Below are 15076 nucleotides of genomic sequence, written 5' to 3'. Positions count from 1 at the left end.
AGGGGAGGTTCCTCTTTCCTTGTCTGAAAGGACTTTTCTTGCATGTGATTATATTCTAGGGGGAGTTACATTTGAGTTTGGTGTGTCTTGCCCAGCTACTTCATTTTGTTTCATTATTTTATTAATTATCTCTGCTGTAAAAGTTACTCTTAGGTAGCTGCAGTGCAGAGCAAAAGGCTGTGTTGACACATGTCATTGATCATAATGATCCAGACACCCCTTTGGGTGATGATCCATATAGGAGAGAAGGAGGAAGTATGAGCATACATGTGGAGAGTCAGGATGGCAATTCATCTTCAAGTTGCACCAGGGCATTTTTAGGTTGGATACTAGAAGAATCTTATTGACTGAAAGGGTTCTCAAACCATGGAACAGGCTGTGCAGGGAAATGATGGAGTCCCCATTCCTGGAGGTGTTTCAAAGATGCAGAAGTGTGGTACTGAAGGACCTGTCTTGGCTTGGCAGAGTTAGAGAATGGTTGGACTCAAGGACTTGCCCATGGTGGGGGATGTTGGAAATACATGATCCTTGATGTCCCTTCCAACCCTGGCAATTCTGTGATTCAGGAAAGGGTCTGAGGCTGCTCTGAAGATACTGTCAGTGTTGGTGCAGGCAGTGAGGACTTTCCAACAATTAATTGTCCTAAGATGCTGCTGTAGCTGTCCACCATCAATACAGCGTGTTAAGGTTGCTCGGTCAGTCGCAGTATGTGGGTACATCTCTTTCCCCACTTCCTAAAACACTGCTGATTCTTCCTTGCAGCATTCTGTTGTAGATACTGGAGTTTGGGCACAGAAATTACTCTCAGCACAACTGAGAGAGTTGATGTTCACAGGCATAGAAATCCTCCTTTAAGCTCTGTAACCTTTGGTGCTCAGCCTTTCCTTCTGATCTTCTGCCTATGCATGAGTCAGTCTCCTTGGTCTGATGTCTAGACCTTGGACCTTAGACAGCAGGAGACCACGGTGGATACCAAATTACCTTCCTGCATTCCTGACGTGTGAATGCTCTTCACATTGCATTTAACATGGACCAGATGGTTCTGCTTCAGGTACTGCTTTGTAAGTACAATGCAATTTGCAACTTTTAATGAAATAATCTGGCTAGATTCAAATTCATTCACATTGGGTCCTCTTATGCCACATAAAGTTGTTCCATATTCATTACCTGTCACAGCATTTGGGCTAATCATCACTTCTGGCAAAGCTAAAGGTATGTAGAAAGTACCATTAGTATATTTTATCCCTACACAGTTAACAATCTGTTTGCATCAACCCAAGGCTCAAGGTGTGGGTTGTGTTGGTTTTTGTTTTCTCTTAACCCTGCTTCTCATTTTGCTAGCTTCAAATTTGCTCATATATTTTCACTCTGTATCTGTCACATCTGTGTCTGGATACGGTCATGTTCCATCATCACTTCAGTGGCAAGGCTGCCTCACCAAGAGCAACACTGGCCCCTTTCTCAGCGTGTGAAATCTGTCCCACACAATTAATTGTAACATATGCTTATATGGCAGCCTGGTAAATCCATTTCCAAATTGCCTGGGAATTTCTTTGTGCCCAGCATATTGGTTAATCAAGTAGTTACTCTTTATAACTGAAGCCCAGAATCTACTCCAGTGGGAAGGATTGTGTTGTATCTGATGACTTGTGGATCCATTGGGATGGAACCCAAACACAAATTTCTATCCAAGTGCAAAGTAAAGGAGCTTTTACTGAGCCCTAAGCAAAAGTTGAAATAAATCTCTCAGGTAGGAAATAATCTGATGAAAATTCTGGTACCAGCATTGCCTACCACGATGTGCAAATTAATTTTCACAAAGTCTTATGCTACCTGGGGGAATTCTAGACTTCCAGTGTCAAGGAGAAGCTTGTTTTCTAGGTATATTTAAATTTACCAGAAGTCTAGTGGGAGGAGGTTGTTCAGGATGTGTAAATTTGTGTTGCAAAGCAATGAGGATTGCGTTTCTTGAAACCTTCACCTCTCTGGGTAAACAATATGGGGCTGAAATAGGTGAAACAATAGAAATCACTGCAAGTCTAGATAGCATCTCTGAATACTACAACTCTGCTGTTTTGGGGTTTCAGTTTGTTTTTAAGGTGGTATTTTTTGTATTAGCTGCATGTACCCAGCGTAGGTGATTCGCAGATTGTATTGGCTTGGAAGGGACCCGCAAAGGTCATCTTGTCCAATACTCCTGCAGTCAGCAGGGACACCTCCAACTAGATCAGGCTGCCCAGTGCCACATCGAGTCTGATTTTGAATGTCTCCAGGGATGGGGCCTCTGAATGGTGTCCAGATCTTTTACTGTATTTCTGTGCTCGATGCTGCCAGCATGACACTGCCAGCAGTTTCAGTGGTTAAAATAAATTGACTGAGAGAAGGAGAAGAAAGCAGCATTCAGTTTCCCATGTAATCCTTCTAAATTCAATTTATCTTCTCTTTGGTGATGCTGACACTTAATGACAAACATTTTTTGCTCATACATTTCCACCTGCTGGGTGGTGAGTATTTAGGGAGAGAAGAGTTACTATACATAACTCCTCTGCAGAGCTCTCTGCTTCCCAGGTAGCTGCCTGCCTTAAGCTGACGAAGGATTTTTGTGTTCTTGTGCTCCTCTCACTGTAAACCTCTCAAAACTGCTTGCTTCCAGATTTCTGTTAAAATTACAGTCACAATTGGAGAGAAGCAAGAGCTTACATGGCTGAATCCAGCCAGAGTGGGCATTATTGCTGAAGTGTGGCCCTTCCACATAGGGGGCTGTAATGTAAAGGAAACGTGACAGAACTGAAATGGTAACACTTCAAATAACAACCCCCACAGATGCTTCTCATCCAAAGCAGAAACTCCTGAATAATTCTGGGAGTGAAGGACAGTGTTCAAACACTGTTCAGTCCTTTCCCTCTCCTCTCCCTCCACTTTCCTTCTTCTGCCCTGATGTATTAGGCAGTTTTCCTTGTACCTTTCAGGTACAGTTTTTAAATTAGAAATTAGGACTCAAACTGGAAAGTTCAGGAAGCTGAAATAAAAAGGCAAGACCAATTTGAGTGGCAGCATGCATTGGTTCAGCCTAGAGAAGAGAAGACTGGGGGGGAATCTTAGAGCTGCCTTCCAATACCTGAAGGGGTCCTACAGGAAGCTGGAGAGAAACTTTTCATAGGGGTGTCTAGCAATGGGACAAGGTGGAATGGTTTTAATGGTTCAGACCGTGTCTTGGGAAGAAGTTCTTCAGTATGAGGGTGGTGAGACTGGAATAGGCTGTCCAGGGAGGTTGTGGGTGCCCCCTCCCTGGGGGTGTTTAAGATCAGGTTGGATGAGGCCTTGAGCAGCCACGTCTAGTTGAGAGGTGTCCTTGCCCATGGCAGGGAGGCTGGAGTAGGTGATCTCTGAGTGCCCTTCCAACCTACGCCATTCTATGATCTGTAATGTGAGATGAATGAGCTGAAGGAGGGATGGCAGCTGCAGACCTCAGGCAGGTCTTACCCTGCACCAGCTGAATTTTGCTTTCACTCTTCACTATTTTCTTGAATGCTGCAGTGACATAAGTATCAACTTACAGGAGTCTGTATTCACTGTGGATACATCATGCTGGTGATTCTTGACTAGTCTGTGTCGTGGTTTAACAGGACTTTTAAGGCATGGATTTGCAAATAGAATGGAAGTAGTAGGATAAAGTCATGCTCCACTGCAGGATTTGCACACTAGTGCTGACATGCTTTTGCTCTGATTCCATTTTGAATAATAATTAATCATGGAAGTTGCACACACAATATTCAATTAAATTAAGATCTTATTTTCTTAAGTGTGAGCTCTCTTGCAGGATTGCATTGTATAAAATCTAACTGTTAAGATGAACCTAACCTTTATTTTTATTTGTTCCCCCATCTATTTTCAGGAGATACAGTTAGAACATGCAAAACAAGCTTTTGTGCAGAGAGACAATGATCAGTCTGGAAGAGTCACAGCTATGGACTTCAGGGACATTATGGTCACTATCCGGCCACACATGCTGACACCATTTGTAGAAGAATGTCTAGTAGCTGTGAGTAGTTCTGGTATCCCAACTGGCAAAGAGCTGGGATACACACGTGGGATTCTGTTTTTATGTACCTCAAGCACTCTGTGGCACCTATCCCAGCTTCTGGATGCTCATTTTTAAGCTTATATCTACATGTATGAAAGGAGGTGTTTAAGAAACCTGTGGACTTGGCACTTTGGGATATGGTTTAATGGCTGTGGTGGTGTGGGGTTGAAGGTTGCACTCAATGATCTTAGAGGCCTTTCCCAACCAAAATGATTCTATGATTCTGTGTTTCTAACCCTTACTGCAGAGTGTGTATCCTGAGTGTTACTGATCTCTTGAGGCAAAAGACAGAGCAGGTCAATGGACCTTAGTAATGGCATAGAAATGTAGCATTTCTCTATTTCCAGTCATTCCACCATAGTAAACTGTCTCAGGTCAGGATGCCATTGCATCCCATTTAGGAAGTCATCCTCAAAGGGCTTGCTTTGTAATGTCAGTTCTAAGCTCCCAAGTGTATTTTCCAAGTACCTGGGAACTGGTGGTGAACTGGACCACCACCCATGGGCATTCACTACGTATTACCTGATAGTTGTGCACTTCTTTTCAACCTGAAGTGCATAAACCAAATCAAACATTACAGTTCTGCAGCTTCACTGAAGGAAAAATAGAAAAGAGATGTTTGGCTTTGACCAGTTCTAATCTTGGGAACTTGCAGCAGCACTTTCTGAGTAATCCAAAGTCTGTCCTTATCCAGCTTTAGGGAAACCTGTTTTGCAAGGAAGAATTCCAGGGAGATGTATGAAGTGATGAGAACTGCTAAATTCTGGCTGGAGTACTGGAAGAAGCATCCAGACTTGGGGATTGACAATGAGAGCTGATGCTTTATTCCTGGATTGTATCCCAAGTCTTGTTATCAGCTTTCCTGGGTCATATACTCTGTCATAAAACATAAGAGAATATTTTTGATTCTCCCTCAAGGTCAATTAAATTTTGGCAGCTTATGCATAGTTCTCAGAAATTTGCTTCATTACTGGTCTTATGCTTTAAACAAGGAATTGATCCAATAATTTGTCTTTCTGCAGACCCAACACCACTTTAAAATAAAGGTTTAGGCTCAGTTCTCCTTTGAGAGTGAGGAACTGTTCAAACCTTGTCGTTCCCCTTTTGTTTGACTGCCCGATTTAAGCCCGAGAGCTTACTGCTGGTTTTCCATGACTTGAAATGCCTGTGGATTTAAATGTTTCAGCTGACCTTTCTCAGAATATGTTTTGCTTTTTGTTGGGATTTTCTGTAGAGCAATATACTTTACATGTAGAAGTAGATTTCCTCATTACTAGAAATAAGCCAGCTTATGAAACGTTTCCAACTGAAGCAGGACTGAAACTTGAACTTTGTAAATTACTACTGGTTATGTTGTTATAATCCTGCATATGTATTTGTTTAGGTTTGTAGGGTGGGGAGACTTTCACATTCTGGTCATGATTAGTTTCAGTAACATAAGAATCTTTCATGGTTTTCTTTATTTTGCAGGGTTGTGTGTTTTTTTTCTTTAAAGCAAGTCTGCCTGTGCTACCGTTGCTCTTGTGAAATAGCATTGTTTGAAAACCTTCAGTGCAAGGTTTGTCTTAGTCTTGTAACGGTCTCTCTTTTCTTCTTTTTACTGTCTCGTCTCTAGGCTGCTGGAGGTACCACTTCCCATCAGGTCAGCTTTTCCTATTTTAATGGATTTAATTCTCTCCTTAACAACATGGAGCTCATTAGAAAGATCTACAGTACTCTGGCTGGAAACAGAAAAGACGTGGAAGTCACTAAGGGTTGGTTGAAACGTTTGCAGTCTGGAAGTTTCCTTGGCCATTTGATTGGAGTGGGTAGAGGGAAGGACCTCATCTGTGTGCTTTTAAATCAGTGGGAGGGGGAGAAAGCCTCGTTAGCATTCCTGGGTCTCCTGCTCAGATTTGTACGCTCCTGTTGGATTCCACCCTCCAGGTTTTTCATTTCGTTTCAATCAGAAAAAGGTCCTAGTAAACTGGTGGCAGGGGTGGGGGGGCAGGGTGAGGAAAGTATGTAAAGATACTTAAAAGTTTAAAAAACTTCCTAGGACTCCTGCCAAATTGGCAGCCTATTAAAGTGACCTTCAAGGGTAGTTGAAGAATTCCATAAACTTGTATTGGCGGCACAGTAAGCTGATCTACAAGCTTGGAACAAGATGTTATCAGCTCTATCTAACCACTTTTATAGAGAATTCCCTGTGCAATGCCAAGGTTTCATTAATGTGGCCTACTGGGACTATACATGAAAAGTTCCTCGTCTCTTGACTCCTGAGGTTTTTGGGTTTTTTTCTGTTTGCTTTTTATTTGATTTTCCCCTCCTGCTCTGACCTGCAGCTGATTGATACCTTATGTCAAAGACCCTGAATCCTGCCGATAGCACTGAAGGATAGAGCATTTCAGACATGCCTTTACGTAGTGGCAGGAACACTCTTGTGGCAGTGGGTCACTTTTATTCCCCTTCTCCCATCAGTATCTTCTACTTAATACTAAAATGCAAAGCGATTCTGGGGGTTCTCTGGATTGTTTGTTCTGCTTTGCTTTCTTCTCTGTGTTTTTATACCACCCTTCTCCCTCTCCTATCAGCATCTTCTTAATCCTGAAATACAAGCCAACTCTGGAGTGCTCTGTATTGTTCTGATTCACTTAGTTTTTGTTTTCTGTGTTTTTATTCTGTTGCAGAGGAGTTTGTTCTGGCAGCTCAGAAATTTGGTCAGGTTACACCCATGGAAGTTGACATCTTGTTTCAGTTAGCAGATCTGTATGAGCCACGAGGGTAAGTGGAGAATTATCTGCCCTCTTTTTCTTGGATGGAGTTGGGAGGGTGGTGTTGGGGAACGGGAAAGTGTAGTGGCCACATGCAGATGAATTCTTGTGATCTGAAACCCCATCTCTAAGCAAATGCTAAGCTGAATTAATTTCCTCAGGCGCATGACGTTAGCAGATATTGAAAGAATTGCTCCTCTGGAGGAGGGGACATTGCCCTACAACCTGGCTGAGGCCCAGAGGCAGGTAAGAACAGAAGCCACTTTCCAGTGCCGGGTACATAGATAGCCAGCCTCCTCCTGTGAGCTGAGTTGCTTTTCTTTTGTGTTCTGTAATATCTGTGAGGAATAACTTCTTGTTAGAATTTGGGTTTAACTCATGTCATGTCCTCTCCATCTCTTCTCTGTGCCCCTTTCTCTCAGGCTGCAGTTTGACAGGTTAAATGTGATTGACTTTAGAATGATAATATGTATATGAATGTCATCCAGCCACATAGTAAATATTAGGTGTATACCTAATTAAGGTGTTTACGTTCTTTGATTCTGTTGCTCTTTGCTCTTTTTAATGAGGAAAGAAGATTTCCTGTTTCAAATAGGGGTGGTGAATTCAGCATTTAGCCTGTAAATGGCAGCCCTTGCTCTGAACACAGAGAGATTCACACAATGGTTTGAGTTGGAAGGGACCTTAAAGATCATCTAGTGCTAACACCCTTGCCATGGACAGGGACACCTTCCACTACACCAGATTGTTCAAGGCCTCATGCAACCTGGCCTTGTACACATCAAGGGAGGGGGCATCCATAACCTCTCTGGGCAACCTGTTTTAGTCTCACCACCTTCGCTGTAAACAATTTCTTCCTGATCTCTGGTCTAAATCTGCCTTTCTCAAGCTTCAATCCATTCCCTCTCATCCTATCACTGCAAGCCCTTGTAAAAAGTCTCTCTCCAGCTTTCTTGTAAGCCCTCTTCAGGTGCTGGAAGGCTGCTCTAAGGTTTCCCCAGAGTGCTGAACAGCCCCAGCTCTCTCAGCTTGTCCCCACAGGGGAGGTGCTTCAGCCCTTGCAGCATCTTCATAGCCCTTCTCTGGACTGCTTCGTCTTATGCTCTGCTGAATGTCAAAATAAGAGAGATTATATTTAGCTTAACATCACAGCTTCAGCAAAAACATTAATATTCAAGGTTATTGACTTTAGATGATGTAACAGCAAGCGAGCTTGAGATGTGCTTAAGGCAAAAAGAAAAACTAGTGTTCTTCAGATGGCAAACTTCTTGATCTCCCAGTTTTCATAGCATTTTAGCCTATCTTATGTGTTCATTGACACGTTTCTGTACAGATAGACTTAAAACTAACCTTCTGTTCCTCTCTGTCTCTATTTTAAGGCAGCCTTAACTTTGTGTCTTGTGAGACTTAGGGGGTTTGGGTTGTGTTTTTATATTTTTTTTTCCTGCTTTGGGTCTACACAGAGACGCCAGTTTGACCACAATGAGTTGATGCAGGCTACATTTTTAGGACTAGCAGGCCATAAGCCAGGCCTCTGTGTGTGTGTGTGTACACATGCTTCTCTTTCGCTTCTCTTTCTTCTTCTTCTCCCCACACCACCATCTGAACACCCCCACCACCACTCCAAGGCAGTATCTAGGGTGGTGGTTTTCTGTTTGTTTGAGCAGTGACTAAATATTGACTATGCTGGGATGAATTCAGATGACTTGGCTCCCAAAAGCTCACCATCTATTCCTAGAAGACTCCTAAAGGGGTTAAAAGCTTTTGCGTTGGGCTGAGTACCAAGTTAAGTAAGCTACAATAGGTGGCAGTAAAATGTAGCCAGAAATGTGGTGATGAAAGTAGCAGCTTCTTCAGTTTTTCATTTGGGACCACTGTCTTTCATAGTAAGATTTATGCCATTTTAAGAGGCTGGGACACATAAACCTACTTGAGTCTTAACCATTTCTTCTGCCTATCTGTCCCACCTCTTCATTTTTCCATCCAATTTCTTTTTAATGTCAGCTGTTTGATGAGACCAAAAAGATTTTCATCTGCATTGATAGCCTCCATTTATTATCTGGCCAACTCCACCTGCATTAGAATATTAGCTAAAACTTAAACATTTTCAGGAAAAAAAAGGTATCAATGTATTTATTTTGTCCTTTTACTTGTAATATCCTAAAAAAACACTAGAAATGAAGTCTTACCAAAAGTGATAGTAAGTGTGGGAGCCTTATCAGCCCTGCAGAATTCCTGTTTTCCTAATTCTTTTCTGTCAAATTTAAATCTGCAGCACTTCTGAAATTTCGTTTTCATTGCATTGAATCCAGCATTCATAGACTGTCAGCAAAATGAAACTGTGGGTCTGTTGTATCAAACCTGATTTTCCTTTAGTTAATATCTATGAGCAGTGCTTACATACTTGTTTTGACAGCCTGAGAAGCACTAAAGGACCCTGGCTTTGGTGACAGTAGAAAGGAATCCTAAACTGGAGCTGCTTTTAGCTGTTGAAGATGAATGACTGAAGTGTGCCCTAGTATGCACATTCAGACCAGAGATTTTGGAGCTGAATAATTTTGTTGTAGTATCAATCTTTCTTTTCTTTGCTATTCCAATCTGAAGAGCCTACATTACAGGGCACTTAGAAATCAGAGGAAAAGAAATAATAATAGAAAACAAAATCTCCAGTGTATTGTAGGATTTTTTTTTCCCCCCAGGTATCTGTGTAGTCACATCTGTCTGATCATGAGATGGTCTCTTGTGAAATAACTACATTCTGATTACTTTTTCTTGTCTTTCCTTTTATTTTAAATCCTGCCTCGACAGAAAGCTCCAGGAGATCCGTCTCGACCTATTCTCATCCAGATTGCAGAATCAGCCTACAGGTTTGCCCTTGGTTCAGTTGCTGGAGGTTAGTCATGGCTGAGCAAAAAAAAAAACAACTCACCTTCACTGTTTGGGTTTTGTCTTCTTTTCTTCTACTCTTCTGCCTTCCATGTAAGTGTGGAAGGCTTATCAGTCTTTCCCTTGGAGCCATGTCTAAAGTGCTTAAGATTGAAGGGGAAGGGGTCACCTGGTCTGCTGGAGTTCTGGGATTTACAAACCATTGGAGTTTGCAGGTGCTCCTATCAGGTGTATCAACGAGCCATCTTCAGAAGAATCAGGTTAATCATGAGGTAGGGCTAGGAAGTGCTTTTGGTTCAAACTGTGGAATGTAGTGTAATGCATCTAGAATATATTGTGCAGAAAAAAGAGAGATACACCTGATACTCAAGACGTAAATGTAGAAGGTGAGTTGCAGTCATACACTGCAAATGCAAAATCCTGTTTCCTTACAGCTTGATTTTTATTTATTTATTGCATTTGCAGCTGTTGGAGCCACTGCAGTCTACCCCATTGATTTGGTAAAAACTCGAATGCAAAACCAGCGCTCTACAGGCTCTTTTGTGGGAGAGCTGATGTACAAAAACAGCTTTGATTGCTTCAAGAAAGTGCTGCGCTATGAGGGCTTCTTTGGACTTTATAGAGGTAAGGTTAAAAGGTGGTATATGCTAATGATGAGATACTAAGAAGAGTTCAGTGGAACTCTGGATTTTTAAAGATTTTTTTTGTTAAGACTTCATTTTTGCCTGGTTTGTGCTTTTGTTTCTACTGTTACAGGTGAAGAGTTAGCTTCTTCTCAAGTAGAACCTCATTGTAGTGAGAACATTTCTGTAGGACCTCACTTGTCCTTTCCTTTCTCATCTGCAACAGGGCCACAACAGCAATTTCCTACAGCAAAAATAGGCTGCTAGTCAAATTTTCATTTCCTTGGCTGTCCTTAGATGGTTTGTCCTCTTTGGCAAGAAGTTGGATCATCCAATTTCTTGTTTTGTTCTGTTTGTTTCAGTGTTCTTTCTTATATGTTTTCTTTCTGTTTATTACCACAAAAGCAGAGAGAAAACAGGACACCTTGTTACTAACAAGATCTTTTTGTGGTATCATTTGTGACAGGAAGGTCTCTCTGAACCAGTTGCCTGGGAATAGTCATGAAGTTTTATGTTTGCCTCTTAGCTTGTCAGTGTTGAGTCAGCCAGGGAGGTTAGCTGGGTTTCAACCCACTTAGCTTTATATATGTGACCAATACAGCCAAGTTAGGAAATTAGCTGTTTCAGGCTCCCTTTGTGATCAATGGAGTAAACTCCAAAAGCTTGTTTTACTCTGTTCTGGATGTAAAACATCTCCAGTTTGGCTATCTTATGTCAGTACCTTCAGTCTTATGCCAGTACCCACTGTTCAGTGGGCTTTTTTATTTTCTCCTTGTCCCAGGTATGGTGTAAGAAAGTGAGTAGTGGCTCACTTGGTAGTGCATAAGACCCTTAATGGGAAGGTCATGAGTTCAAGCCTGCAGTGGGCAGTAGTGTCCTCCCTATTCTAGTCATGAGGTCTGTGGTGACAGGTTGGACTCGATGATCTTTGAGGTCTCTTCCAACCTTAGTGATACTGAATACTGAAATTCAGCCAACACTGACGTAGTCCTGGAGGACCCTGGAAGTTTTTAAGGCCAGGCTGGATGTGGCTCTGGGAAGCCTGATCTGGTGGAAAGTTAGTTCTGGAGTTAGAACTGGATGATCCTTGAGGTGTCCCTTCTAACCATGACAATTCTGTAATCATGAACCACTGCATCAGACTGCAGTTTTATTCTGTCACAGAGATAAAGCAAATTATAGTTCTGATATCTCAGATATGGAGATCTCTTGTGTTGCTTCATTTTAGCCAGCCTCTTAGAAAGTTTGTATAACTTTTGAAGATAAGAATATCATCATGACAGAAATGAATTGCTGAAGGCATTTGAGTCAGGAACGAAGAATTGAGTATTTCAGGAAAATATTGTTATGATTTATGATGTTAGGAAAAAGTTTTTTACAATGAGGGTGGTTGAGCACTGGAACAGGTTGCCCAGAGGGATGGTTGAGGCCCTATCCCTGGAGATAGTCAAGATGAGGCTGGATGGGGCTCTGGGTGGCCTGATTGGTCTTGTTGAGGATGTGCCTGCTTGCTGCTGGGGGGTTGGACTAGACCTGTGGAAGTCCTTTCCAACCCCAGCGATTCTATGATTTGCCAAAGTTGAGTTTGTTAAACTGTGTGTGAAACAACATTAAAATGAAGTGGTGTAGTGCATGTGCATTCTTTAACATAAGACCAGAATTACTGGAGGTTGGCAAAGTAGCTCCTCTGCAAAGTACAGACTTGTAATTATTTCAGCACAATTGGAGATGGGAAGGCTCTGTTATTATTGACTGAGCTTGAGGCAGGTGGGTTGTTTTTTTTTTGAGGAGGCCTAATAATACAATACCAAGTATTGATGTGGTTTCTTTTTTAAGGATTTCTAACAATCAGACTCATAAAAGTCCCAATTATTGGATAAAGAACAAAATGTATTCCCTGTGAGTGTATGGCTGCTTCTTCCAGGTTACTGAAAGGACAAAAAGGCACAATTCCACTATTACCTGCTCTCTGTCTGATTAAAACTCCAGCACAGTGGGTTTTTCACCTGGGAAAAGAAAACAACAACAAACACCTCAGAAATGTCAATAGATGCATCTTCTTAACTCCATTTGCTTGTCCTGTTTGTAGAGTGATTGTTTCACCAATTGTTGGGGAACTTCAGGAACATATAGCTTGTCCTTCAGTTCCCTCTCCCTTTTACTACTTTTCAGCTTTCCAAGCAGGCTTGAATAGTGAAATCTCAGGCAGTTTGGTGGAGCTGAACTTCTAAACCCAGGGCAATAATCTCATTTCTGGATTATATAGTAGGAGTTGTGTGATGGCAAAGAACACCATCATTTCAGAGACAAAGTGAGACCTCTGTTTCTCCAGATTCTCTGCTTAAAGGGCACCCTCCTTCAACTTCTGGTTTTTAAAGAATCAAACAGAGAAAACTCCTTCCAAATGTTGAGTTTCCTCTCTGAAGCTCAGGCTGTTGTTAGTTTTCTAAGGAGAAGATGCTGGAGAAAGTTGAGCAACTGAATGCAGAGTGAAAGATTCTGGTTAAGCCTGAGAGAACAAGAGAATGTGAAAGGAAAGTTTTATAGATTAATATAGGGACCCAATTTAAATTCTTACAGCAAGAGTGATCTCATTGTAATCTTAAATACTGTATTAGGTAAGACAAACTACAGACTGGATCGCTTTGGCTCATAGGTAACTACTATTCTTTTTCATGCTGTGGTGCGCTCAGAGTTAAATAGATGTGGAGGGGTTTTTCCACTGGAGGAAGGAGTAGCCATTGGTAGAATTCTCCTGCATAGCAGAATAATGATAAAAACCTTCCAAAAAATATTACAGTAGAAACATTTGGAGCAGTTCCCTCTTTGTCATCATCTGCTACTGCAAGGAGGCAAGCAGGAATTACAAACCCTAGTCATGAGGTCTGTGCTGACAGGTTGGACTCGATGATCTTTGAGGTCCCTTCCAACCTTAGGAATACCAAACTCAGCCATCTCAGCTGATATTTTAACACACAAGGCTTCTTTCCATCCAGTGAAGTGAGCTGATTTTCCTCCCACCCCCCCCCCTTGGTAATCATTATTTTATTCCAAATTTAACAAGGGCAAAACTGCATGTTCTAACCCCCACCACCTCAGATAAGGATAAATTACACCATCTTGTGGATGTAAAGAGAGCACTAAATTCTGTTTAGTGTCAGTTTGGTTCTAAGGATAATCAATGTTTCCACTGAGGAGATACTTTGATATCATAAAAACCCAGCCAAACCAAACAACAAACACACAAATCTCTGGAGCATCTTTGTGATGTGCATTATTTCGATGCTGTGTAGTTAGAGACAGATAAAACATTTACCTCAGAGGTACAGTCCTTAAAAAACTGAATCTTTTCTCAGCATGGCTGAAAAGAATCCTTATCTCCTATACCTATAATTTACTGTTGTGTCTACTGTTATACCTGAAATGCATATTTAGAAACTGGCAGGTATTTATATATATGCAAATAGAAGAGATTTTTGGAAGCTTTGATTTGTCAACATCTTTTCCAGCTGATGAGGTCACCTTCATTTCTTAATATTCTTTTAATCAGAAGTCCACCTGATGAGTAGCTGAATGCTTCACAGTCTAGCAGTGCATCGAAGTAGAGATTATTTCACCTCTGCTTAATAGGAATTCGATGGGAAATTTACATACCAGAGATGACACCTGGCGCATGAAACTGTTCAGTAGCCACTTCTAGAGGATGAAAAAGACAAGAAAAGCTGCAGAAGACTTTGTCATCTGTAATCATTAAGTGCCAAGGGACTTGTTAGTTTTATATTTCCTGCTGGTGCTTCTAGCACTGCAGTGGTTCCAGATGCTTTCTGATCTCTGATTTTAGTCTCATTTGTCATCCAACTTCATTATTGCTGGTAGACTCCCAGTGATACAAAAAGACTGTGGCAAAAGCTTTCCTCCAGAAGTAGGCAATGAAGTACAAGCCTGCTTGTACCCAAAGTTCTGTCAAGGCACAAAATCTTCAAGAAATACCCCATTTACCATGACAGTGGTGGAACACTGTAACAGGTTGCCCAGGGAGGTAGTTGAGGCCCCATCCTCGGAGATATTCAAGGTCAGGCTGGACAGGGTTCTGGGGAACCTGATCTAATGGAGGATGTTCCCTCTGACTACAGGGGGGTTGGATTAGATGACCTTTGGAGCTCCCTTCCAACCCAACCCATTCTGTGATTCTATGATTTCTCCTCTGAGGAGCTGTGCTTGAGTGGAAACTGGTGATTCATTGTCCAATAGTAGTTTCTTACATGAGTCCCTTCAGAGAGAAAATCATCAGTGTTCTTTTATTGCCTTTCTATCAAAGGTCCAAATGGTTTAAAATATTTTACTCTCTGCAGTTAGTAAAGATAAAATCACATCTGTTACACATTGTGAAATTGAAGTTTCACTGTTAGAGATGAGAAAAAATACTTTGGCCAAATCTTTTTAAAGTTGATGGATCACCTCACCTGGGCTGGATGGGCCATTGTGTGTATATTCCCAGTGTGTTTATTAACTTGTATGATGTCACCATCTGAATGGAGCTCTTGGTGCTCTCTCTCATATATAGCCTCATCTTTCCCAGAGGCTCCTGCTCCCACAGTAGGTCAGATGTGGAGTGGTACATGGTAATTGCTACTAAAAAGCCTTTCCTGTATAAAAATGGGCTGAATAACATGTTTGCTCTGCACTATACCAGCAGGCTGCCTATGTGCAAATGTTTATCTCTGGTGTTG

The 15076-nt window shown here is 41.7% G+C and overlaps 1 protein-coding gene across 4 annotated transcripts in view; it reads left to right on the top strand.

Annotated features, from left to right (window-relative positions):
• SLC25A13 (solute carrier family 25 member 13) overlaps positions 1-15076 on the top strand; it is a 128165-nt gene that overhangs the window by 74088 nt on the left and 39001 nt on the right. For all 4 annotated transcript variants that reach the window (XM_068157069.1, XM_068157068.1, XM_068157070.1 and 1 more), the window contains 6 exons: positions 3896-4042; positions 5700-5838; positions 6754-6847; positions 6999-7083; positions 9646-9730; positions 10189-10347. In XM_068157069.1, the coding sequence (XP_068013170.1) occupies positions 3896-4042; positions 5700-5838; positions 6754-6847; positions 6999-7083; positions 9646-9730; positions 10189-10347 (709 nt within the window). The remainder of the gene's footprint in view (positions 1-3895; positions 4043-5699; positions 5839-6753; positions 6848-6998; positions 7084-9645; positions 9731-10188; positions 10348-15076) is intronic.

This window comes from Melanerpes formicivorus, unplaced genomic scaffold (assembly GCF_026170545.1).
Source record: "Melanerpes formicivorus ecotype bairdi unplaced genomic scaffold, bMelFor1.0.p_v2 SCAF_35, whole genome shotgun sequence".
NCBI classification, from domain to species: domain Eukaryota; kingdom Metazoa; phylum Chordata; class Aves; order Piciformes; family Picidae; genus Melanerpes; species Melanerpes formicivorus.
Note: the sequence above shows the minus strand (reverse complement) of the source record. Positions and strands in the feature narration are given on the sequence as shown.